Source organism: Carcharhinus amblyrhynchos, chromosome 25 (assembly GCF_965287045.1).
Source record: "Carcharhinus amblyrhynchos chromosome 25, sCarAmb.v2.hapA, whole genome shotgun sequence".
NCBI lineage: Eukaryota > Metazoa > Chordata > Chondrichthyes > Carcharhiniformes > Carcharhinidae > Carcharhinus > Carcharhinus amblyrhynchos.
In genome coordinates this window covers 8,324,145-8,351,703 of record NC_137348.1, presented here as the reverse complement: position 1 = coordinate 8,351,703, position 27,559 = coordinate 8,324,145, and the positions used below count along the sequence as shown (strand labels likewise).

Genomic DNA, 27,559 nt, shown 5'->3' with positions numbered 1-27,559 from the left:
AGGTCTTGAATAACTTTTTTGTTTCTGTCTTCACGGAGGAGGACGTGAATAATTTGCCGGGTGTTAGCGATGGAAAGGTGGTAGGAATGGAGGGTCTTAATGACATTACTGTTACTAGAGAGGTGGTGCTCGACAGACTGGAGGGGCTGATTGTGGACAAGTCCCCAGGACCGGATGGAATGCATCCGAGGGTTCTGAAAGAAATGGCGGAGGTTATAGTGGATGCCTTGGTGGTTATTTTCCAGACGTCGCTGGATTCCGGGGAAGTGCCAGAAGATTGGAAAACGGCTAATGTTACGCCGTTGTTTAAGAAGGGTGCCAGGCAAAAGGCGGGGAATTATAGGCCGGTTAGTTTAACGTCTGTGGTAGGTAAAATGTTAGAATCCGTCATTAAGGAGGAAATTGCGAGGCATCTTGAAGGGAATTGCTTGATAGGGCGGACGCAACACGGTTTCATTAAAGGGAAGTCGTGTCTGACAAATTTACTGGAGTTCTATGAGGATGTGTCTAGGGCAGTGGATAGAGGAGAGCCGGTGGATGTGGTCTTTCTGGATTTTCAGAAGGCGTTTGACAAGGTACCTCACAAGAGGTTATTGCAGAAGGTCAGGGGACATGGAGTTGGGGGTAGGGTGTTAGCGTGGATAGAGGATTGGTTGTCAAATAGGAGGCAGAGAGTGGGGGTCAATGGGTGCTATTCGGATTGGCGGTTGGTGACTAGTGGGGTGCCCCAGGGGTCGGTGCTGGGGCCTCAGCTATTTACCATTTATATAGATGATCTGGAGGAGGGAACCGAGTGCAGGGTGTCGAAATTTGCTGATGACACCAAGATTGGGGGAAAGGCAAATTGTGCGGAGGGTGTGGAGAGTCTGCAGAAGGATCTAGATAGGCTGGGCGAATGGGCCAGGAAATGGCAAATGGAATTTAATGTTGGCAAGTGTGAGGTGGTCCACTTTGGTAGGAAGAATGGTAGGAAGGACTATTACTTACGGGGCGAAAAACTGCAGCAGGCGACGGTGCAGAGGGACCTCGGGGTCCTTGTGCATGAGTCGCAAAAACCCAGCTTGCAGGTGCAGCAGGTGGTCAGGAAGGCGAATGGGATGCTGGCCTTCATAGCGAGGGGGATTGAATATAAAAGTAGGGAGGTCTTGCTGCAGCTGTATAGGGCATTGGTGAGGCCGCAGCTGGAGTACTGTGTGCAGTTTTGGGCGCCGCACCTGCGCAAGGATATTTTGGCCCTGGAGGGAGTGCAGAGGAGGTTTACTAGGCTGATACCGGAGTTGAGGGGATTGAGCTATGAGGAGAGGCTGAATAAACTAGGCTTGTACTCGTTAGAGTTTAGAAGAATGAGGGGAGATCTCATTGAGACGTATAAGATGATGAATGGGATGGATAGGATAGAGGTGGAGAGACTCTTCCCGCTCAAAAAAGACAGTAGGACTAGGGGGCACAGCCTCAAGATAAAGGGGAGGCGGTTTAGAACGGAGTTGAGGAGGAACTTCTTCACTCAAAGGGTGGTGAATCTCTGGAATTCTCTGCCCGTTGAAGTGGTGGAGGCTGCCTCGCTAAATATTTTTAAGAAGCGGGTTGATGGGTTCTTGATAAGAGAGGGGATTAAGGGTTATGGGGAGAGGGCGGGAAAGTGGAACTGAGCCACAACAGATCAGCCATGATCTTATTGAATGGCGGGGCAGGCTCGAAGGGCTAGATGGCCTACTCCTGCTCCTATTTCTTATGTTCTTATGTAACTAGGGGATTTTCACAGTAACTTCATTGCAGTGTTAATGTAAGCTTACTTGTGACACAAGTAAATAAACTTTAAAACCTTCTCAAGGTGCAATAAATCCTGGTGATGCCCAATCCCAAGAGCAAATTTTCAAAAATATTTCAACCGAGATCTTATAAACGTTATGAACTATTAAAGGACAGGTACAAATCGAATCAGGATTCATCCACTAAACTATTAACTGTGAAAAAATAAAGAACTTGCATTTGTATCACACATTTTCCTTTCTCAGAACACCCTTAGAAGCTTTAGAAAGGACAAGTTCTTTTTGAAATATAACTGGGGTGGTTTTGTCACAATATCTGTCCTAGTTTTGAAAATGAATTGACAAAGTGGCTTTATAATCCATGCCAGCTTTATTTTTGGAACAGGCTTATTTAAGTTGATAGTCATTTCGGACGAGCTCTGGAAAAAGCACCGAGTTGAAATGTTTGTGTCCTGTACAAGTTCAGAAACATACCGCCCATTAGGTTCACCACAGGCAGCTATTAAAGAATAATTGTCCCTCCTCCATTCTTAGAAGGTGTTGAGATTCAGAAAAATTGCAGTTTATTATCAACCAGCAGCTCCGAGTCTGGTTTCCCCGGTGTGTGTCTATAAGATGAAAGAAAATAGCCCAGGCTCAATCTAATTTCTGATCATAGAATCCTACAGTGCAGAAGGAGGCCATTCAGCCCATCAGGTCTGCACCGACTACAGTCCCACCCAGACCCTCTTCCCATAACCCCACCTGTTAACCCCCTGACACTAGGGTCAATTTAGCATGGCCAATCAACCTAACCCACACATGTCCAGTTAGTCATGGAGTCATATGGATTCCGGTTATTACCCTGAACATCTTTGCGTTTTCATTCACCTCCTTTGGCACACACACGTGTTCCCGCATCCTGAAAACCCAAGCGAACCTTTCACAAAATTTCTATCCCAATTCTAAGTCTAGAATCAGACCAATGTTGTCAGCAGCAGTGAAGTGAGGATAGAATCTTGGGGCACTTGATGATGCCCTGGGAGGGGATAACTCTTGGGGCACCCTACACTTCAATTACCAAACATGGTGAGTTCATTTTTCAAAAAGGAAATCCAAGGCCGCTTGAAATTGGAAACGTCTAATTCTCAAATTTCACCAGCATCTGCTGCTGAGAATATTGTTAAGCACATTGCCTCCAGTGCTCATTGTATTGGCTATAATGCAAGCTCACAACATCCACCGCCAGTATTTCTGTGGGCATGCTTTTTTCTTTTCCGCACTGTTGTACAATTTCAGATAAAAGCTATCACTTAACATTGAGATGAGTGCACCAGTGCATTGTTGGAATGCATGACTTAAGTTGCCTTGGAGAATGTTTTTGACAATGTTCAGCAAAGGAGATGGAAGGCCATTGTTTTGCCCCTGCCAATCTTGACTTAATTCTTGTTCAGAATGGATGCACGCTATAGCTTGCAAATGGAGCGGTAATGTGGCTTAGGGCATCCAGTCAAAGGGTATGGTTCAAAAAGAAGCTGGGACACTGCTGGGTCATGGGGCAGCACAGTGCTTAGCACTGCTACTTCACGGTGCCAGGGAGCCGGGTTCAATTCCCAGCTTGGGTCACTCTCTGTGTGGAGTTTGCATGTTCTCCCCATGTCTGCATGGGTTTCCTCCAAGTGCTCCGGTTTCCTTCCACAGTCTGAAAGGTATGCTAGTTAGGTGCATTGACCTGAACATGCGCCAGAATGCAGTGACTAAGGGAATTTTACTGTAACTTCATTGCAGTGTTAATGTAAGCCTTACTTGTGACTAATAAATAAATTTTTAGCTTTAGAGAGTCACAGAAGTTTACAGCATGGAAACAGGCCCTTTGGCCCAACTTGTCCATGCCACACAGTTTTTACCAATTGCCCGCATTTGGCCTATATCCCTCTATCCCAATTTACCCACGTAACTGTCTAAATGCCTTTTAAAAACAAAACTTTACCCACCTCTACTACTATCTCTGACAGCTTGTTTCAGATACCACCCTCTATGTGAAAAAATTGCCCCTCTGGATCCTTTAGTATCCCTCCCCTCTCACCTTAAACCTATGTCTTGTAGTTTTAGATTCCCCTACCTTTGGGAAAAGATGTTCACTTTATCTATGCCCTTTATTATTCTATAGGTGTCTTTGAGATCATCCCTAAGCCTCCTATCACTCCAGTGAAAAGACTCGGTCTATTCAGCCTCTCCTTTTAACTCAAGCCATCAAGCCCCTTGGCGTCTTAATTAATCTTTTCTGCGCTCTATCTAGTTTAACATTATGCTTTCTATAATAGGGGTGACCAGAGCTGTACACAGTATTCCAAGTGTGGCCTTACCAATGTCTTGTACAACTTCCAGAAGAAGTCCCAACTCCTATAATCAATGTTCTGACCAATGAAACCAAGCATGTCAAATGCCTTCTTCACCACTCCGTCCACCTGTGACTCCTCTTGCAAGGGGCAATGAACCTGAACCCTTAGATCACTTTGTTCTATAACTCTCCCCAATGCCGTACCATTAACTGAGTAAATCCTGCTCTGGGTTAATCTACCAAAATGCATCATCTCGCATTTATCTAAATTACACTCCATCTGCCATTCAGCGGCCCATTGGCCCAATTAATCAAGATCCTGTTGCAATCCTAGATAACCTTCTTCACTGTTCACTATGCCACCAATCTTAATGTCACTTGCAAACTTACTAACTATGCCTCCTAAATTCTCTTCCAAATCATTCATATAAATGACAAATCAGAGTGGACCCAGTACCGATCCCTGAGGCAGACTGCTGGTCACAGGCGTCCTGTTTGAAAAACGACCCTTTACAACCACCCTCTGTTTTCTGCAGTCAAGCCAATTTTGTATCCAATTGGCTGCCTCATCCTGGATCCTGTGAGATTTAACCTGATGCAACAACCTACAATGCGCTACTTTGTCAAAGGCCTTGCAAAAGTACATTAGATAATGTCAACTGCACTGCCTTCATCTACCTTCTTGGTTACTCCTTCAGAAAACTCAATCAAATTTGTGAGACATGATTTTCCCCTCACAAAGCCATGCTCACTGTCCCTAATCAATCTTTACCTCTCCAAATGCTTGTAGATCCTGTCTCTCGGAATACCTTCTAACAACTTACCCACTACAGACATTAGGCTCACTGGCCTGTAGTTCCCAGGCTTTTCCCTACAGCTCTTCTTAAATAAAGGCACAACATTTGCTACCCTCCTATGTTCAAGCACCTCACCTGTGACAATTGATGATTCAAGTATCTCTGCTAGGGGACATGCAATTTCCTCCCTAGCCTCCCATAATGTCTTGGGATACATTTCATCCGGTCCTGAGGATTTATCTACCTTGATGTGCTTTAAGACTTCCTGCACCTTTTTCTCTGTAATATGTACACTCCTCAAGACATCACTATTTATTTCCCCAAGTTTCCTAACGTCTATGCCTTTTCTCAACAGTAAATACTGATGAGAAATATTCACTTAGGATCTCACCCATCTCTTGTGGATCTGCACATAGATGATCTTGTTGATCCTTAAGAGGCCCTACTCTCACCCTTATTACTCTTTTGCCCTTTAGGTATTTGTAGAAGCTCTTTGGATTCTCCTTTGCCTTATCTGCCAAACTAATCTCATATTCCCTTTATGCTCTCCTGAATTCTCTCTTAATTCTACTCCTACACCCCCTATGCTCTTCAAAGGATCTATTTGATCCCAGCTGCCTATGCATGTCAAGTGCCTCCTTCTTTTTGACCAAGGTGTTCTAGAGATAACCACAGCAGGTGGTGGAATTTGAATTCTATAAGATCCATCTGGAATTAAGAATCTCCTGATGACCATGAAACAATTGTTGATTGTTGAGAAAAAACCATATGGTTCACTAAAGTCCTTTAGGGAAGGAAATCTGCCGTCCTTACCTGGTCTGGCCTGCATGTGACTCCAGAGCCACAGCAATGTGGTTGACTCTCAGCTGCCCTCGGGCAACTAGGAAAGGGCAATAAATGCTGGCCAGGCAGCAACATCCATGTCCTACAAATGAATAAATAAAAGAATAAATTTGCACTTGTATTGAAGCCACTTTGCAGATACAAAAACAATAAAATACTTGTAAGTGCTAACTCCAAGATCGCCCGTGAATTAGCCTTGCTCTGCATGAAGACTTTTGCCTGAAGGCAGTGATTTTACACAATTATATTGTAGAATCTTTTAACATGAAAGCAACACAGTGAGGCTGCTGGCCTTCACATTCACTGGGGAGGCAGTGGCCTAGTGGTATTGTCATTGGACTATTAATCCGGAAACTCAGCTAACGTTCTGGGGACTTGGGTTCAAATCCCCAATGGGGGAATTTGGAATCAATAAGAAAAACAATCTAGAATTCAGAATCTACCGATGACCATGAAACCATTGTCGATTGTTGGAAAAACCCATCTGGTTCACTAATGTCCTTTGGGGAAGGAAATCTGCCACCCTTACCCAGTCTGGCCTACATGTGGCTCCAGACCCACAGCAATGCAGTTGACTCTCAACTGCAACTAGAGATGGGCAATAAATGCTGGCCAGCCAGTGACACCCGTGTCCCATCAATGAATAAAAAAAATCCTGCAGTGAGTAACCCACCCCCTGACTCCCCAAATCTTGTCCACCATCTACAAGGCACAAGTCAGGAGTGTGATGGAATACAGCCCGCTTGCCTGGATGGGTGCAGCTCCAACAACACTGAAGAAGCTCGACACCATCCAAGACAAAGCAGCCCACTTGATTGCTACCCCTTCCACAAACTTTCAATCCCTCCATCACCGACAAACAGTGGCAAAAATATGTACCATTCTATAAGATGCACTGCAGTAACTCACCAAGGCTCCTTAGGCAGCACCTTCCAAACCCATGACCACAGGAAGGACAAGAGCTGCAGATCTTAAAATCAGGACATTTGGCCTATCGAGTCTGCACTGACAACAATCCCAGACAGGCCCTATCCCAGTAATCCCATGTACTTACACTGCTAACTGTCCCCCCGACACTAAGGGGCAATTTAGTATGGCCAATCAACCTAACCCCCCCACATCTTTGCACTGTGGGAGGAAACCAGAGCACCCGGAGGAAACCCACACAGATACAGGGAGAACGTGCAAATTCCACACCAACAGTGACCCAAGCCAGGAATTGAACTCAAGTCCCTGGCAGTGAGGCAGCAGTGCTAACCACTGTGCCACCGTGCTGTGCTTACACTCAACTCAGATGGCACAGTGGCACAGTGGTTAGCACTGCTGCCTCACAGTGCCAGGGACACAGGTTCGATTCTGGCCTTGGGTGACTGTGTGTATGTGGAGTTTGCACATTCTCCCCGTGTCTGCGTGGGTTTCTTCCAGGCGCTCCAGTTTCCTCCCACACTCCAAAGATGTGTGAGTTGGGTTGATTGGCTGTGCTAAATTGACTCTAGTGTCAGGGGATTAACAGGGTAAATGTGTGGGGTTACAGGGATAGGGGCTGAGAGGGTGTAGGTCACATTCTGCCATTTCTAGTTCCTGAACGTGATACCATTTTATTCAGGCCCTTTCTGTCCAGAAGGACAACGACAGCAAAGAAAATCAGAGCTTCAAATTTCCTATCTCTCTGAAGTAAATACATTATCAATGGGAGGAAACTAAAACAGATTTGTGTCATACTTCACTGAGTTGGCACCCGGTTGGGTGAATTTTCTTTTAGAGAGCATTCCCACTCCCACTCCAACCTTCAGGTTGATTGTGTTATGGGGTAACGATGGAAGGTCATATCTCCTAAATGTTATTCTACAGATGCTGCCTGACCTGCTAAATGTCTCCAGCATTTTCTGTTCTCAGTATTGATTCATGGTATTTTAACATGTTAGCTTCCTTTGCTCCTATTGTTAAATCTCTTTGCTTTTTGCCATTGACTCGCTGAATCAGAAATTGCGCCCTCAGTCGTGACATTGAAACAGATCACACAAAGGCGCATGGAGAATGGTGCACTACGTACTGCATTACAAACAAGGTTCACAAGGATAACAAACACTTCCACTGTGTTCAGTGTGTGCAGAGGTGCGACACAGTGGCACAGGAGTTAGCACTGCTGCCTCGCAGGGATTCAGGTTCAATTCCTGGCTTGGGTCACTGTGTTAAGCCTCTCAGCTGCAGTCCAGTAATAAAAGATGATGCGTGCCTCGCTTCTTCACAAACTCACTTTACTCTTTTTACAACGCCACATACACACACCTGACGTCCAGAGCCACCTTTAACCCCTTTACATATCCCGGTGAGAGCTGCTAAAGAATTAAATTGGGTCTGAAGTGCAAGATTTCAGTTAACCCATTCCTAACCCACTGTTTGCATGGGTGTCCTCTGTGTGCTCCGGTTTCCCCCCACAGTCTGAAAGACGTGCTGGTTAGGCTGCATTGGCCATGCTAAATTCTCCCTCAGTGTAACCCGAACAGTTGCCCAGAGTGCAGCAACTAGGGGATTTTCACAGTAACTTCATTGTGGTGTTAATATAAGTCTGCTTGTAACATTAATAAACAAACTTTATAAACATTGTGCTTCCCTAGCACTGCCCAGGCACTGCCAGGGTGCTACCCAGGACAGTGCCCGGACGTTACTCTCCCTCCAGAGTGCTGCACTCTCCGGAGCTCCCCCGGGAGCTCTGTTTGAAAGGTGCAGGCCTTGGGAGACCAGTCGTGATTCACACCATTCTGCAGTCATGTCGCTATGAATAGATTCTTTGACGGGTGGGGGGTGGTGTGGAATGATTCTGGTATAGGGATCTGAGAATGACACCGTGAGGTGTCATAATGATGTTCCAGGTTTAGGGCAGCACGGTAGCACAGTGGTTAGCACTGCTGCTTCACAGCTCCAGGGAGCTGGGTTCGATTCCCGGCTTGGGTCACTGCCTGTGTGGAGTTTGCACATTCTCCTCGTGTCTGCGTGGGTTTCCTCTGGGTACTCCGGTTTCCTCCCACAGTCCAAAGATGTGCGGGTTAGGTTGATTGGCCAGTCTAAGAAATTGCCCCTTAGTGTCCAGGGATGTGTGGATTAGTGGGTATAGTATGTCGGTTGGGGGTAGGACTGTGTTCGGTGCAGACTCGATGGGCCGAAGGGCCTCTTTCTGCACTGTAGGGTTCTATGATCTATGATCTATGTCCCAGATGAAATGCAATGACAGACCTGGGGGACGGGAGGAAGGGGGTTAGTGGGGGGTAACGATCGCGTCGCAACTTAAAACAGGACTTTGCAGTTCTTGCAATATTCTCCTTTCCCATCGTCGAATCCCACCCAGCGCGAACGGGAGCGGAAAATCCCTGCCAGAATTAACGCTCCAAGCCCAATAGACTCCTTCGAGGAGTTTGAACTCGGAATACTGGCGGAATCTTCCGGCCCTGTTGCATTGTGGGAGGCACGATGTGGAGATGCCGGCGTCGGACTGGGGTAAACACAGTCAGAGGTCTGACAACACCAGGTTTAAGGCCAACTAATTTATTTGTTAGTGAGAATAATCTGTCTATCAAATAAATTGGTTGGACTTAAACCTGGTGTTGTCAGACTTCTTACTGCATTGTGGGAGGGGCAGGCGAGGTCAATAAAGCGGCGAACTGTTCAGAGGTTCATTGATTTTGTTGGGACTGGAATATCCTGCCGGCGGGAGGGCTGGAAAATTTCCACCCGTTAACTCTGCGATACTGCCAGACCTGCCGAGTTTTTCCAGCATTGTTGTGATAGAACTTCGTCTCCGCTGGGAAGAGACTGATGTCTGCTTATGTCTTGAGTTGAAGGCAGTTCTTTGTGCCTTGCTACGTTTGTTATTTACTCAGTGCTTAACCTGTTGTGCCTGCACTAAGGTTCTGATCCTTTTTGTTCCTTCCTTCTCCTCCAGGTACTGTTGCCATGGATCTACAGAACACAGAGTGCCGGCCATCCAGTGGCGCTACCCTGACCTTGCCAACAGAAAATGGAGCAGGGAGCCGAAGGCCTAGCATCGGACCCGTCCTTGAGATTGCTGACACTGCCGCCATCTTACCATGTGACCTCTTAAGTGACCAATCAGAGGACGAGGCGAACCCATCTGATGATGACAGCCTACCTGCCCCTGAGTGAGTAACTGCCTTAACTTCCAACAAATACCTTAATTTAAATCCTTTCATGTGATGTGGGTTTTGCTGGCAAGACAGCACTTGTTGATCACCCCTCATTGCCTTTGTACTCTAAGCCAAAGCTTCCCAACCAGTGCTGTGAAGACCCCTGCAAGTATTTTTGATTAGATTTCATTTATTCTTGTCACAGGTATTGGTATACAATGAAAAGTGTTGCTTCTTTCATGCTATACAGATAAAGCATGCCATTCATAGAGTACAGAGAGGAGAGGAGGCAGAAAATGGTGTTACACTCATAGCTAGGACGAAGAGAAAGATCAGCTTAATGTAAACCCCTTCATTCCTCAGAATAGACGAAGGCGGCACTGATACGTTGAATTTCTTTTATTGAGCAGAATTAAAAATGAACATATTACAGAAACCGGAAAAACTGGGAGAGAGAGAAAGAGAAATAATGGCAAAAGGCAGTATTGTACTGGTCTCGAAAACAGACCTGACTGAATACAGAATTATAAGTTTTCCGTTATCTCATATTGAAATTGCTTGATACAAGCTGTCTCTAACTTTCATAAAAAATTTGCAGCTGTGGCCATGAAAGTTTTGATTTGGCTTATGAGAAAGCCATCTCTGCGAGCATTGTAATTTCAAAGAATGCAGTCAATTTTTCAAGCTAATCCAAGATGCTGTTAAGTTTAAAATGTGGTCAAGTTAGCTTTAGGAGTTTAGCATTTAGATATGATTGCATCAGCAGTAATAAAATGAAGTCTTTGCATAAATGAAGCGATCTATACATAGAATCCACAGCAATAAGGTGGGTCCATTCAAGTCTGATAGCAGCAGGGAAGAAGCTGTTCTTGAGTCAGTTGATATATGACCTCAGACTTTTGTATCCTTATCCTGATGGAAGAAGAGAGTATATCCAGCGTGGGGTCCTTAATTATGCTGGCTGCTTTACCAAGACAGCGGGAAGTGTAGACAGAGTCAATGGATGGGAGACTGGTTTAGGTGATGGATTGGGCTACTATCATGACCCTTTGTGGTTTCTTGGGGTCTTGGGCAGAGCAGGAGCCCATACCAAGCTGTGATACAACCAGAAAGAATGCTTTCTATGGTGCATCTGTAAAAGTTGGTGAGAGTCATGGCTGACATGCCAAATTTCCTTAATCTTCTGAGAAAGTAGAGGCGTTGATGGGCTTTCTTAACTATAGAGTCAGCCTGCCACAGATTCAAAATGATTCAAAACAATGTGATTAAACTCAAATTAACTTTCAAGTTCAGCTCTGCGATCAGAATCTCCAAGAACTGAGGATTCTTGAGTGTCCAGCGTACCCGCAGGCTGAGAAAGAATCGCACGCGGGTGGTTTCGAATTTTTCACGTTGGTCAGGCCCATGTTCTTAACCAACGGGGCTTTGAGCTGAAGACAAAAGTTCCATTTGCTTGCTCAAAAAGCCAAAACTCAAAAAGGGAGAAGTGAGAGAGACAGGAAGAGGTTACAAAAAAAAGATGAGAGGACAGGGAGAAGTTGAAAACTAACTTCCCTATAAGGGAAGAAGACAGAGAATCATAGAATCGCTGTTGCACAAAAGGAGTACACACCGATCACAATCCCACCCAACCCTATTCCCGTAACCCCACATACTTACCCTGCTAATCCCTCTGACATTCAGGGGCAATTTAGTAAGGCCAATCCATCTAACGCACACATCTTTGGACTGTGGGTGGAAACCGGAGCACCTGGAGGAAACCCACGCAGTTACGGGGAGAATGTGCAAACTCCACGCAGACAGTGACACGAAGCCGGAATCGAACCCTAGCCATTGTGACACTGTGCCGCCCTTATAGGAATTGGGCCTAAATTTCTTTTTATTGTATGGAGGTGTGCGTTAATGTATAAAGGGTCGGGAACCACCACTCCAAGCCATTTCAGAGGACAGTTTAGAATTAATCGTGTTGCTGACAGTGTTAACTGATGGTAAGCCTGAAGACATTTCCACTTATGCTTGCATTTAGGTATAAACTATTTTGACTTCTGGAGGAGTGTGATGGATGACAGGCGATTTTGTAAAACCATTGATTCTTGCTGGTGTGCTGAATCTCCCCAACCATCAGCTTTGGGGAATTAAACAACATGAATAACAAAACTGCTCTCAGACTCCAGAGATCTGAGTCTTCTTACTATTCTCCTCAAATAGAAATTTATTTCCCCAAGCTTATTTCTTTATAAGCACCTCCTGACCCATGGTTAACAGAAGATGGATGAAGATATCCCTTTAGATCTTTGCTATCTCCAGAATATCAATCCTAACCGTGTTCTCATCGCAGCATCCAGTTCTGTTTGAAGTGAAGGATGCAGCTAAAAGGGGAAAAGGATTTGTTACCATGTGGACTTAGATAAAATGCACACGGATTTGATCACAAAACAGTTTCAACATCTGAAAATGCTTCTTATATACTGTGTAAATGGCTGTTTTAACCTCATTGGTTGCAGTAAAACATCCATCCCTTTATCGTACCGCTTCCATTCCAAAGCACTGGGCAAGATTTTCCAGCCCTTCGATGATTAGCACTGCTGCCTCACAGCGCGAGGGACCCGGGTTCGATTCCCGGCTTGGGTCACTGTGTGGAGTTTGCACGTTCTCCCCGTGTCTGCGTGGGTTTCCTCCGGGTTTCTCCCACAGTCCAAAGATGTGCAGGTTACGTGGATTGGCCATGCTAAATTGACCCTTAATAATAATAATTAGTGCCGGTACAAAGACAGTCAAGAGCTATGAGTGAAGAAATGGAAATGAAGGAGAAGCCCAGACCCACTCCTGACTATTCAATGCAGCTGATGGACGACAAGAAATTGATGGGAAGTCTGCCCAACTTTTGTGGGATATTCGCACATCTGGAGCAGCTGCTGGATGAAGAAATAAGCAGAGTGTGAAAGAACATATATACTAATACAATGAATGGCGTTGTAAACAAGCTGCCAATGGATCTACCAAACCCCATAGGACCTCTTATACAGTTACAAGAAAATCTATTTGTGCCTGTGAAAGAATATCCAGATTTTAACTAGCTAGGGTACATGCATGGGGTTAAGGGGATAGGTGGGATTGTGGTCAGTGCAGGCTTGATGGGCTGAATGGCCTCCATCTGCACTGTAAGGATTCTATGTTCTATGTTCCCACTGCTGGGATTTTCCAGTCCCACCCAATGTGACCCGCCCCCCTCCCTCAACTCCATCCCCTTGGCAGGATGGGCGATCCTCAGCAGGACCAGAAGATCCCACCGGCAGCCAACGACCAAGCAGCTATCACTGCTGGAAAACCCCCATGGCAGGGAGAGAGGTAGGGGAACACAGAAAATTCCAAAATCTGGGCCATTGTCTATGTTCCAGTTCCAAAATAATTTAACCTTGTGAATGCAGTTGCTGGAGTTTACATGGGAGGCGCGTAGAATATATAACAAGGGGGTGCTGCCAGAGCTGGAAAATATCAAATCTACAAAGAAGAGTCTTTCGTCAAGCTGTATTAGACCCCGGAGATAAGTCTCCAAGTGTCTTCTATAATGGCATTCATCTGAGCTCCAAACAATCCTACATTGTTGCTGGTGTAATCATCATGCAAACAGCGCTAGAGGAATGCAGTATGAACGCACTATTGAAAAATTAATGTGCTGACTTGAGTTTTTTTTGACAACCTAAAATATTCCTAATCAATGCGGTGTGGGCGGCACGGTAGCACAGTGGTTAGCACTGCTGCTTCACAGCTCCAGGGACCTGGATTCGACTCCCGGCTCGGGTCACTGTCTGTGTGGAATTTGCACATTCTCCAAGTGTCTGTGTGGGTTTCCTCTGGGTGCTCTGGTTTGCTCCCACCGTCCAAAGATGTGTGGATTAGGTTGATTGGCCATGCTTGAAAAAAAAATTGCCCCTTTGTGTCCTGAGATGAGTAGGTAGAGAGATTAGCGGGTAAGTGTGTAGGGATATGGGGATAGGGCTGGGGTGGGATTGTGGTCGGTGCAGACTTGAAGGGCCAAATGGCCTCTTTCTGCACTGTACAGTTTCAATGATTTGCACAAAACTGTTACGTTAGCAAATACCTTCAAGGCGAGGCAAACACATCTCTTTTCAGCTAAAATGCGGAGAAGTGAGTAAAGAAACAAAGGCCTAAGTTGTGGCCAGGTAAAACTGGTAGCTTGCAGCACATTACAGGGTGCCTTCTCCACCACAACAGGGAGTGAAGGAGCACGGCTCACAGAGTTAAGAAGTGCGAACCCCTAAGTAGCACACCCTAGTTTCCGAGGCCTAAGCTTTCAGACTCTTCCCACTAGTGGGATCCTGTCTTGCCAGTGGGGTCGCGCCCCACATAGATTCCCTTAAAACCCCCACAATGCAGAAGGAGGCCATTTGTCCCATCTTACCCAGGCCCACCCTCTTCCCCAACCCTATAACCCAGACATTTACCATGGCCAATCCATCTAACCTGCGCATCTTTGGAAACTAAAAGTCAGTTTAGCATGGCCAATCCACCTGAACTAAAGCTTATTTATCAGTGTCACGAGTAGGCTTGCATTAACATCGCAACAAAGTTACTGTGAAAATCCCCTGCACCCGTTCAGGTACACTGAGGGAGAATTTAGAATGGCCAATACACCCAACCAGTACGTCTTTCGGATTGTGGGAAGGAACTGGAGACCCGGAGGAAACCCACGCAGACAATGTGCAAACTCCACACAGACAGTGACCAGAATTGAACTGGTGTCTCTGGCACTGTGAGGCAGCAGTGCTAACCACTGTGCCTCCATGCCACCAAAGACAAAGTAGGAAAATAGAAGCCAAGATTTCTTTAGTCTCCCTAAACCTGAATGTAACCTGTTGGAGTTCAACAAGAATCTATTCTGATCTGGTAAGAATGCCTGTCACATTAAGGAAGCCATTTGTCCAGGTCCCAGTTGAAATGAAAGTTCAGTCCATAGGTTCTTGCAGCACTTTTCTTTCTTCCCTTATCTGTTGCTGAATAACAAGTGATTTTCCCCAGAGTTCCTTTCTAATCACATGCTGACCCCACGGTCAAGGCAAGGTAAATGACTTGTCCTTCTGGGCCCATTTGATTTCACCCCTTGTGGAATATCAACCTGATCACATTCTCAGTGCAACTTCTGGCCGTTTTTGAAATGAGAGATTTGGTTCAAAAGTGAAGATTAGGGGAGGCAGTGGCATTGTGATATTTTCACTGCACCAGTAATCCAGAGACCCAAAGTAATGGTCTGGGGATTTGAGTTCAAATCCCACCACGGGATTTCTCAGAAGACTAAGGAAATTTAGCATGTCAACCACGACTCTCACCAACTTTTACAGATGCACCATAGAAAGCATTCTTTCTGTTTGTATCACAGCTCAGTATGGCTCCTGCTCTGCCCAAGACCATAAGGAATGACAAAAGGTCATGAATGTAGCCCAATCCGTCATGCAAACCAGCCTCCCATCCATTGACTCTGTCTACACTTTCCACTGCCTTGGCAAAGCAGCCAGCTTTGGGGATAGGGCCTGGCTGAGATTGTGGTCAGTGCAGGCTCGATGGGCTGAATGGCCCTCTTCTGCACTGCAGGAATTCTATCTTCTATGTTCCCACTGGCGAGATCTTCCAATCCCACCCAACGTAACCCCCGCCCTCTCTCCCAACTCCACCCCAGAGATTCTCTCTTCCACTTTCTTCCGTTGGGAAAAAGATACAGAAGTCCGAGGTCACTCACCAACTGACTCAAGAACAGCTTCTTCCCTGTTGCTGTCAGATTTTTGAATGGACCTACCTTGCATTAAGTTGATCTTTCTCGACACCCTAGCTATGACTGTAACACTACATTCTGCACTCTCTCATTTCCTTCTCTATGAATGGAATGTTTTGTCTGTATAGCACGCAAGAAACAATACTTTTCACTGCATGTTAACACATGTGACAATAATAAATCAAATCAAATCAAAAAGGATGATGAAATTTAAATGCAATAAAAATCTGGAATTAGAGGCCTAGGAATGACTATAAAGTCATTGTCATTTTGTCATAAAAACCCAGCTGGTTCATTCGGGAAGGAAACTTGCTGTCCTTACCTGGTCCAGCCGACACGTGAGTCTTGACCCTCAACTTCAGATGGGCAATAAATGCTGGCCAGCCAGCGAACGGGGTTAATGTTTGACAAGGCTGCTTATTTTTGTGGATGAACGACCAATTTAATTGTACTCATTATCCTCATTTCATAGAATCCCTACAGTGCAGGAAGCCATTCAGTCCATTGAGTCTGCACCAACCCACTTTTTTAAATCTATCCTTGCTAATCCCCATAACCTAGACATCTTTGGATACTAAGGGGGAATTTAGCATGGTCAATCCCCCTAACCTAGACATCTTTGGAGTATGGGAGGATGGCCAGTCATGTCTCACTGCCACTGCGAGTAGGGGACAGAGAAATTGGCACTCAGCCAAATCTCCGTTCACTGAAGTGGGACCAGAGGATTCTGCTGGAGTGAATGGCCAGGAATTCCAGCTAACATTTCAAGTCAGTTTGCCTCTTCGTCAAAGCTGAGAGAGGGAAATTCGGTTAGACGCTAAACTGTAACTGGGAGAGATTTTCTTGATTTGTTTTATTACTGTCACATGTATTGTCATACAATGAAAAGTATTGTTTCTTGCGCGCTATACAGACAAAATATAGAGAAGGAAAAGAGAATGCAGAATGTAGTGTTACAGTCATAGCTAGGGTGTAGAGAAAGATCAACTTAATGCGAGGTAGATCCATTCAAAAGTCTGATGGCAGCAGGGAAGAAGCTGTTCTTGAGTCAGTTGGTACCTGCTGTCAGACTTTTGTATCTTTTTCCTGATGGGAGAAGGTGGAAGAGAGAATGTCCGGGGTGCCTGGGGTCCTTGATTATTCTGGCTGCTTTGCCGAGACAGCTGGAAGTGTAGACAGAGTCAATGCATGAGAGGCTAGTTGGAGTGATGAATCAGGCTGCGTTCATGATCTTTTGTATGTCTGATGGCAGCAGGGATTGCAGAGAAATTGTAACTTTTTTCATCAGAACGGCCTGGTTTAAAGGGGAAAATCCAAAGAGGCTTTCAGAATGATGAATAGATGATTGATTTACTGGCGAGTAAATACAGAAACTTAGAAACACAAAAAATAGGAGCATGAGTTGGCCATTCGAGCCTACTCTGCCATTCATTATGATCCCCATGGCTGATAATCCAACTCAGAAACTTGTTCCCACTTTCCCTCCACATCCTTTGGTCCATTTAGCCCCAGATGCTATAACTAATTCCTTCTTGAAAGAAACTGTGTTTTGGCCTTAACTGTTTTCTCTGGTAAGCCATCATACAAACCAGCCACTCACCTACTGACTCTGTCTACATTTCCCACTGCCTCAGAAAAGCAACCAGCATAATTAAAGGCCTCACGCACCCGAGATATTCTCTCTTCCACCTTCTTCTGTTGGGAAAAAGATACAAAACTCTGATATCGCGTACCAACTGACTCAAGAACAGCTTCTTCCCTACTGGACTCACTATGCATTAAGTTGATCTTTCTCTACACCCTAATAACACTGCAACATTACATTCTGCACTCCCTCCTTTCCTTCGCTATGTATAGCGTGCAAGAAACAATACTTTTCACTGTACACTAATACATATGACAATAATAAATCAAATCAAATCAAATCACATTAATGAATCGAACAGATTCACCGCCCTCTCATGAAGAAATTTCTCCTTATCTCAAATGGTTTATCCCATATGCATTGACTGTAACCCCTGGTTCTGGACATCCCCTGGCATTGGGAACATTCTACCTGCATCTATCCTATCGAGTTCTGTTAGACTTTTATATGTTTCTGTGAGATCCCCCCTTGGTTCGTCTAAACTCCAGCAAAATATAATCCTAACCAACTCAATCTCTGCTCATACATCAGTCCCACCATCCCCAGAATGAGCCTGGTAAACCTTCACTGCGCTCCCTCTAGAGCAAGAAAATCCTTCCTCAGAAACGGAGAGCAAAACTGCACACAATATTCCAGGTGTGGTCTCACCAAGGCCTAATGTAACTACAGCAAGAAGTCCCTGTTCCTGTACTCAAATCCTCTCGCAATGAAGGCCAACATACCATTTGCCTTCTTTATCACCTGCTGCATCTGCCTGCTTCCTTTCAGCAGCTGGTATACGAGGACATCCTGGTCTCGTTGCACATTCCCTTCTCTAATTGATAGCCATTCAAATAATAAACCATCTGTCTTCCTGGTTTTGCTCCCAAAGTGGATATGTGACATTTATCCGCATTCTGCTGCTTCTGCCGTGCATTTGCCCACTCGCTCAGCCTGCCCAAACCACACCAAAGAATCCCTGCATCCAGTGACAAGGGAGAACTGGCTCAATGTGATGGCCAGGGGAACGGAAAAGGATATCAGAGAATTTTGTTTTCACAAGAGTGGGTTATCAGAACACAATTGGCCACTGGGGGGCTTCGAATTGATTTCTAAATTGGCATTATTTCAATGCTGGCGTTAATCCTTCTAAAAAATCTTAACACAGAAAATATTAAAAGGAATTGAATTGGCTAAAGCTGATAAGAAAGGGTATGATTAAAGGTGATGGAAATTGGATCACTCCAATTAAAAAGCTAGTACACATATGATGGGTTGAATGGCTTCTTGGGATTTAATATTGCTGCATCTAGCCCAATGCGGCATGACAGTGGTCAGCGCTGCTGCTCACAGTGCTACAGACTCATGTTCAATTCCCAGCTTGGGTCACTGTCTGTGCGGAGTCTGCACATTCTCCCCGTGTCTGCATGGGTTTCCTCCGGGTACTCCAGTTTCCTCCCACAGTCTGAAAGACGTGCTGGTTGGGTGCATTGCCCATACTAAATTGTTCGTCAGTGTACCCAAACAGGCGCCAGAGTGTGGTGAGTGGGGGATTTTCACAGTGGCTTCATTGCAGTGTTAATGTAAGCCTGCTTGTGACACGAACGTCCCTACAAGGTTTTCTCCTTTGATTTCTGTTTATTTTTCAGCCCTGTTTTCTCACTGAACAAAAATTAATATAATTTGTCCACAAGGAGCACAATTTAGTGCTGGAATGTGTAGAGTCCCTCAGAACTGCTGGGAGATGTTGGATGGATCTGGCTGGAGGTGCAGCCTGTATCATTTATTTCCTTGCAATTTACAGCTCAACTGTGTACACTTTCATCACAAAGCGATCTGTAGGTCAGAACTGCTCCAATACGCTTCTGCTGTGACTCGCGGGGTTTAATTAGTCTATAATGTGTTATCAGACAGAAAGCTTTGATGCTGATTTAAAGGAAGGTGATTTATTGACTTATTATTTTGCAGTTTGCCAAGGCTGACTTGCGATCAGCATCATTTGTAGATTTGCGTCTTAAGGAATTATAAGTTGTGGGCTTGGTTGTTTTGAAGGCTAATGGACAGGGCAGTGCGGAGACCCTGGACAGAATTTTGCACCCATTTTTTGCACGCAGTTATCAGCAGGCCCAGAAGCAGCTGTGCATCGCACTTCCAGCCGAGATTGGAACTAAAGAACGTGGAGCAATACAGCACATTAATGCCCTTTGGCTGACGATATTGTGCTGAACATGACGTCAAATTAAATGAGTCCCTTCTGCCTGCCCTTATCCCATAACCCTCTATTTCTTGCATATTCATGTTTTTGTAATTCATTTGTGGGACACGTGTGTCACTGGCTGGCCAGAAGTTATTACCCACCCCTAGTTGCCCAAAGGAATTTGAGAATCAACCACATTGCTGTTACTCTGGAGATTTTTTTTTAAATGTGAGTGTGGCTGGCAAGGCCAGCATCTGTTACCCATCGCGAGTTGCCCTTGAACTGAGTGGCTTGCTGAACCATTTCAGAGAGCAGTTAAGACTCAGCTACGTTGCTGTGGCTCTGGAGCCACATGTAGGCCTGACGGGGTAGGGACGGCAGATTTCCATCCCTGAAGGACATGACTGAATCAGATGGGTTTTTCCAACAATCAACAATGGTCATCAGTACATTCTTAATTCCAGATTTTTTTTCCTTTGAATTCAAATTCCACCATCTGGCGGGATTCAAACTGGGTTCCCCAGAAAATTAGTTGTGTTTCTGGATTAATAGTCTAGCAATAACACAACAAAGCTATCGCCACCCCCCCCCCTTATTTAAAAGCCCCATAAATACCCCTTAAATGCCCCCATTGTCTCTGTCTGCACCACCACCCCTGGCAACATGTTCCAGACACCTATCACTCTCAGTGCAAAAACACTTGCCCCTGACATCTCTTTTGAACTCTCCCCTCTCACCTTAAGTGCACCATCCCATTTCAACTCTGAGAAAAAGATTCTGACTGTCAACCATATCTGCGCTCTCATAATTTTAAAGACTTCTATCGGGTCTCCCCTCAGCCTCTGCTGCTCCAGAGGAAACAATCCTAGTTTGTCCAGCCTCTCCGGATATCTCATATCCTTCAATCCAGGCAGCACCCTGGTAAACCCTCTTCTGCACTCTCTCCAAAGCCTCCACATCCTTCCTGTAGTGTGGCGACCAGAAATACTCTAAGTGCAGCCTAACCAAATTTTTATAAAGCTGCAACATGACACCCTGACTCCTGTACTCAAGGCCCCAATCAATAAAAGCAAGCATGCCCATGTGCGTTCTTTAATGCCCTATCTAAGCTGCTTTCAGGGAGTTATGGATTTGAACCCCAAGTAGGGCGGCACAGTAGCACAGTGGTTAGAACTGCTGCTTCACAGCTCTAGGGACCTGGGTTCGATTCCTGGCCCAGGTCACTGTCTGTGTGGAGTTTGCACATTCTCCCCGTGTCTGCATGGGTTTCCTCCGGGTGACCCGGTTTCCTCCCACAGTACAAAGATGTCCAGATTAGGTTGATTGACCACGCTAAAAGTTGCCCTTAATGTCCTGAGATGCATAGGTTAGAGGGATTAGTGGGTAAATATGTAGGGATATGGGGGTAGGCTTTGGGTGGGATTGTGTTTGGTGCAGACTTGATGGGCTGAATGGCCTCTTTCTGTACTGTAGGGTTTCTATGATTTTTTCTTCTATGATCCTCCTGAACGTCAGTGCTGCTCAGGGTCCTGCCATTAAATATACACCTATCCTTTATATTTGATCTCTGAACACAATTTGGTAGTGAATTCTACACATTCACCACCCTCTGGGTGAAGAAATTTCAGTTCAAAAAGGTTTACCTTATCCTCAAACTGTGACCCCTAATTCTGGACCTCCTCCACACCCCCCCTCCACCCCCCCGGCTCCCCACCACCCCCCCACCATTGGAAACATTCTTTCTGAATCTACCCTGTCTAATCCTGTTAAAATTTTGTCATGAGATCCTTTCTCACTCTTCTAAACTCCAATGAAAACAATCCTAACCGATTAATCTCTCCTCATATGACTGAACTGCCATCCCAGGTCTCAGCCTGGTAAAGCTTTGCTGCATCCCTTTATAAAAAAGACATCCTTTCTCCGATAAGGACACCAGAACGGCACACAATACTCCGGCTGTGGCTTCAGCAATGCTCTATACAATTGCAGCAAAACATCTCTATCAAATCCTCTCGTGATGAAGGCCAACATACCATTTGTCTTCTTTACTGCCTGTTGTACCTGCTTGCTTACTTTCAGTGACTGATGCATGAGGACATCAAGGTCTTGTTGAGTATCCACCTCTTTCAATTTACACCTATTCAACTAAAAATCTATCTTCCTATGAATGCTTCCCAAGTGGATATCTTCACATTTTTCCACACTATACTGCATCTGCCATTTACATGCCCAGACATTCAGCCTGTGCAAATCACACTGAAACATCTCTGCTTCCTCCTCTCACCAAACTTAGTATCATCTGCGGCACAGTGTTTAGGGTAGCACAGTGGTTAGCACTGCTGCTTCACAGCCCCAGGGTCCTGTGTTCAATTCCTGGCTCGGGTCACTGTCTGTGTGGAGTTTGCACATTCTCCCCGTGTCTGCGTGGGTTTCCTCCAGGTACTCCGGTTTCCTCCCTCAGTCCAAAGATGTGCAGGTTAGGTTGATTGGCCATGCTAAGAAATTGCTCCTTAGCATCTAGGGACGTATAGGTTAGCTGGATTAGTGGGTATAATATGTAGGGATAGGGGGTAGGGCCTGGGTGGGATTGTGTTCGGTGCAGACTCGATGGGCCGAAGGGCCTCTTTCTGCACTGTAGGGCTCTATGATCTATTTGGAGATAATACATTCAGTTCCCTCTTCTAAATCACCAATATATAACGTGAACAGTTGGGGCCGTGGCACAGATCCCTGGAGAACCCCACTGGTCACTGACTACCAATCAGAAAAAGACCCATTTATGCCAACTCTTTGCTTCCTATCTGCTAACCAGGTTGGGGGAAAGGAAGGGGGAACTCTGGGTTGCCTTATACAGGCCTTCCCTGCCTATCTGGGTGTGGGTGCAGCTGTGGACCACAGTATAGAGCTATTCTGTCCCCCTCAACCCTCCCAACAGCAATGGTGGCCAGTCTGCTTTTTCTAGCTGGAGGGGACCCTCTTGTAGAAGCACCAGTTGCTTGCCCTTTCCCGTAGCCCCCGCTTCTCCAAAGGCAAAAGGCCTCTGACTGACCCTCCAGCTTGGAAAGCCCATCTGAAGCCCTTAATTAGACAGGAAACCCTGTCTCCGTGTCAAAATCTCCCTGAGTTTTCCCTGGGGTGGATGAGGTGAGGGGGTGGGGGTTGGTGGGGGGTTGTCGGGGGGGAGCGGTTGGTGGTGTGAGAGGAGACACCTTTAGGCTTTGGAACCAGACCGGGATCCTGTTTTCAACCTCCGCAACCCCTCCGCCAAAGTGAGAATACATCCACTTTGGCATCGAATACAGGGTGTAACCTGGCTCTAGAATTGCGACGCTCGGTTCAACCTCACGTTTCGATTGCAATTTCTGTATGGTCTGAGCTTTGAAGTCTCATTAATTCACAGTCCGTTTCAGTGAGTCAACCCACACAGGAGCACGGAAAAGTAAACAAGGCATTAGTTCAATGTTGTCAGTGTCTGTCAACTATTGTCATGTCTCTAGTTCAGAACCTGGTTTTAAAATGGTGATCACACCCTTTACAAACTGCTGCATATCCATTATGTCAATTAGCAATGTGGCCCTTACTCCCCAATTACACACAATCTACTTCACTGATGTAAATTTGGTTATATGATATCCATATCTAGATGGGACTGACCACTTATTACTAATTTGTGACAGAAAAATACATTGATAGATCACAAAATCATACAGCACTGGGGGAGGCCATTCAGCCCATCAAGCCAGCACCAGCTCGCTGACAGATCTGTCCTATTCATAGGAGCTCTACAGGAGGCCATTTGGCCCATTGAGTGTGTGTCATCTCTCCAATGGAGCATCTTACACAGTCCCTATCCCCGTAACCCCATGTATTTACCCTGATCCCTCTAACCTACACACCTTGGGACATTAAGGGGCAATTTAGCATGGCCAATCTACTTAACCCGCACATCTTTGGACTGTGGCAAGAAACCGGAGCACGCGGAGGAAACCCACGCAGATACAGGGAGAACGTGCAAACTTGAGACAGTGACTCAAGGCCAGAATCAAACCCGAGTCCCCAGTGCTGTGCCACCATTAATCCCATTCCCATACTTTGCCCAATAGCCCTTCTAAATTAAGATCCAATACCCTTTTGTTAAATTGCAATTTATTATTCATTTACAGTATGTGAGAGTTGCTACCAAGGGCAGCATTTATTCCCCAACCCTAACTGCTCTCCATTTCAGAGGGCATTTGAGAGCCAACCACATTGCTGTGGCTCTGGAATCACATGTAGGCCAGACCAGGTAAGGACAGCAGATTTCCTTCTCTCAAGGGCATGAGTGAAGGAGATGGTTTTTCAAATTTCACATTCTGCCTGGATGGGATTTGGATCTGGGCCTTTGCTCTAGATCCCTAGGTTACTCACCCAGTGACAATACCACTGCCTCCCTGTAAATGAGTGTTGTGTCGTGATAGTTCCATTTTTGACCATTATCCATTTTATTTCAACGTTCTAATGACAGTTCAATGGTTCAGTGCAAATGAACCATGTTGTACTGGATCACACAGTTTTGTTTTGATTTGATTTATTATTATCACATGTTAGCATACAGTGAAATGCATTGTTTCTTGCACGCTATACCGATAAAGCATACCATTCATGGAGAAAAAAATGAGAGAGTGCAGAATGTAGTGTTACAGTCATAGCTAGGGTGTAGAGAAAGATCAACTTAATGCAAGGTAGGTCCATTCAAAATTCTGATGGCAACAGGGAAGAAGCTGTTCTTGAGTCAGTTGCTATGTGACCTCAGACTTTTGTTTCTTTTTCCCAATGGAAGAAGGTGGAAGAGAGTATGTTCAGGGTGCGTGGGGTCCTTAATTATGCTGGCTGATTTTCTGAAGCAGCGGGAAGTGTAGACAGAGTCAATAGATGGGACATTGGTTTGCGTGATGGACTGAGCTTCATTCACAGCCCTTTGTAGTTTCTTGTGGTTTTGGACAAAGCAGAAGCCATACCAATCTGTGATACATCTGGAAAGAATGCTTTTTATGGTGCATCTGTAAATGCTGGTGAGAGTCGTAGCAGACATGCCAAATTTCCTTAGTCTCCTGAGAAAATAGAGGCATTGGTGGGCTATCTTAACTACAACATCGGTGCAGAGGGACCAGGACAGAAATGTTACATTAATCTGATCACCTAAGTTTTGTTGAAAGGTTTCGTTACAGAAAGACTGTGGTGACTTGATCAGAAAGGCAACCCTTCCAGGGACTGTGTCCGTTTAGTCCCATCCTATTTATGTATTTGTCAAGATGCACCTTAATAGATACAATAGTGACCTTTAAGAGACGTCTTGACAAATACATGAATAGGATGGGAAGAGAGGGATATGGTTGCCGGAAGGGTAGGGGGTTTTAGTTCTCATGGCCAGCATGGTCGGTGCAGACTTGGAGGGTCAACGGGCCTGTTCCTGTGCTATAATTTCCTTTGTTCTTTGTGCTGCCCCACTGGCAACCTTCTGAGTGGATCGAAATAGGAGAAGAATTATGAAGGGGAAAGAGCTGCTTATATTTATTGTGCTGTTGGCTGTAAATAAATATCACGAGACATCGGAGCAAGCTGTGCAACATTACAAATCATCTCTTTATTCCATGGCTGTCCAAATTTGGATGCAGTCCAAAGATAATAGCCCAGGGGCATATCCAGAGTAAAATAGTTAATAGTTCCGAGGTTTAATGGGGTGATTCGGCGAATTCTCATTTTATTGGGCGGTGGAAGGCATAAAAAAATCCTGCAGGGTTGGGGCGGGGACAGTGATGATGAATTTTCTTCTCACAAAACTGTTATTCTGTGGAAATTTCCAACCTGCTTTCGACCTGAATTGCTCGTAACCCTCGCCAATCGCAGTAGATCATTGATTCAATGGCACCATCTTGTGGTTATAAGGTTTTTGAGAGAAGGTTGTTTCTCTCTGTTGGTGTAAATACACTCAAGGAAAGCCTTGGGTGAGGATATTTGGGCTCCACCCCCTTACCCCACCCCCACAAACCCTCTTCCCCCCTTCCTGGCCAACCCCACTCCCAACAGGAGGGGCAGCTTAACTCATCATTGGTGGGATTTTCCAGTCCCGTCGGAGCCAAAGGTCATTTGCGTTGCTGGCAAGCCACACTGCCAGGGAACTTGGCTTGGGCACTCGGGAGAAAGGTTGCCTATGGTGGGACTAGAAGATCTCACCTTTAGTTTTATATAGTGTCTTTTGCGACCTCAAGATGTCCCAAAGCATTTTGCAGCCAATAAAGCACTTTGTGGAGTCAAGTCACTGTTGTATTGTGGGAAATGTGGCAGCCAATCTGTGCATAGTCCCACAATGTGACAATGGCCAAGTAAGTTATCTCTTGGGATGCTTGTTGAGGGATCAGTATTGGCCAGGCTACCGAGGTGAAATCCATTGCTAACCTTCGAAAACTGCACTTTGCTATGACACAATCATGGCTCATTTGATAGCACGCTTGCCTCTGAGTCACAAGGTTCAGGGTTCAAATACCACCCCAGGGCCTGAGGCCAAAATCCTTGTAATCCCACATTTTACCCCAATAATCTCCCAACCCACACATCAAGAGACATGAAGGGGCAATCTAGCATGGCCAATCCACCGAACTTGCATATCTTTGGACACTATGGAGCAATTTAGCATCGTCAATCCACCCAATCTGCACATCTTTGGGCACTAAGGGGTAATTTAGCATGACCAATCCATCTAACCCGCACATCTTTGGACTGAGGGAGGAAACCCAGACAGACACAGGGAGAAGGTGGAAACTCCACATCGACAGTGACCCGAGGCCAGAATTGAACCTGGCTCCCTGATGCTGTGAGGCAGCAGTGCTAACCACTATATATCTTTCAATTGAGACATGACCCTTCAGTCCTCTCAAGTGGATGTAAAAGATTGCATGACGCTATTCTGAAGAATAGGGGAGATCTCCCCGGTGTCCTGGGCATTATTGACCCTTCAACCCAATATCAGCAACAAAATCCATCATCTGGTATTGTTAAGTAGCTGTTTGTGGGAGCTTGCTCTGTGCAAATTGGTTGCCGCATTTCCCACATTACAACAATGGCTATACCTCAACTGTGCTTTGTAATGACTTCAACGAGGCCCATGAGATTGGTCTCCTGGGGTACGAGCTCCCTGATTGAGGTCATAATTGCCTGCCTGATTAGAGGGCCTCATCTGTCTATAAGTGTCAGGTCTACTGAAACTCTGGATTCTGACTATATACCTGAAGCACTCTAAAGCTGGAATTTAACCGGCGTGTCTACCCCAATTCTGGGGGCGGGCGAGGCTCTGTTGGCCTCGAGTGGGATCATACGGATGTGCCAGCAAAATTCCGCCCTAGGAGTGGAATTGGGTTTGTGAATAAAGGGAATCTTTTGATTTGATTTGATTTATTATTGTCACAGTGAAAAGTATTGTTTCTTGCGCACTATACAGGCAAAGTATACCGTTCATAGAGAAGGAAAGGAAAGAATGCAGAATGTAATGTTACAATCATAGCTAGGGTGGAGATCAACTTAATGCAAAGTAGGGCCATTCAATGGCAGCGGGGAAGAAGCTGTTCTTGAGTCGGTTGGTATGTTTCCTCAGACTTTTGTATCTCTTTCCTGAACGTGAAAGAGAGAATGTCGGGGGTGTGCGGGGTCCTTAATTATGCTGGCTACTTTTCCGAGGCAGCGGGATGTGTAGACAGAGTCAATGGATGGGAGGCTGGTGAAGGGACTCCGGCCTCTGAGGAGTTATTTCTGAGTTAATTTGGCTGTGCGAGTCTAACTGTCCCTCTTTGTTGAATGCGCAAATGCTCAATACTTACTTTAATGCATCATGAGATAGACAGCATCGTGACACTTGCTCCAGAGTGAAGTATCAACTTAGTTTTACATTCAGATCTCTGGACTCCGATCTGAATTTGACTCAGACTACTGAGCCTATTTTGTATGGAGTCAGCAAGTTTCAAGAACATTGCCATTAACAGGGTTGTGACTGTTGCCATTTCAGATGCAAAGGTCAGTCTGATCAAAACAGAGTGAAGTTATTTCAAT

General features: G+C 45.5%; 1 protein-coding gene across 3 annotated transcripts in view; it reads left to right on the top strand.

Moving 5' to 3' along the window:
* kcnt1b (potassium sodium-activated channel subfamily T member 1b) overlaps positions 1–27,559 on the top strand; it is a 443,838-nt gene that overhangs the window by 364,317 nt on the left and 51,962 nt on the right. For all 3 annotated transcript variants that reach the window (XM_080212543.1, XM_080212545.1, XM_080212546.1), the window contains one exon: positions 9,670–9,886. In XM_080212543.1, the coding sequence (XP_080068669.1) occupies positions 9,670–9,886 (217 nt within the window). The remainder of the gene's footprint in view (positions 1–9,669; positions 9,887–27,559) is intronic.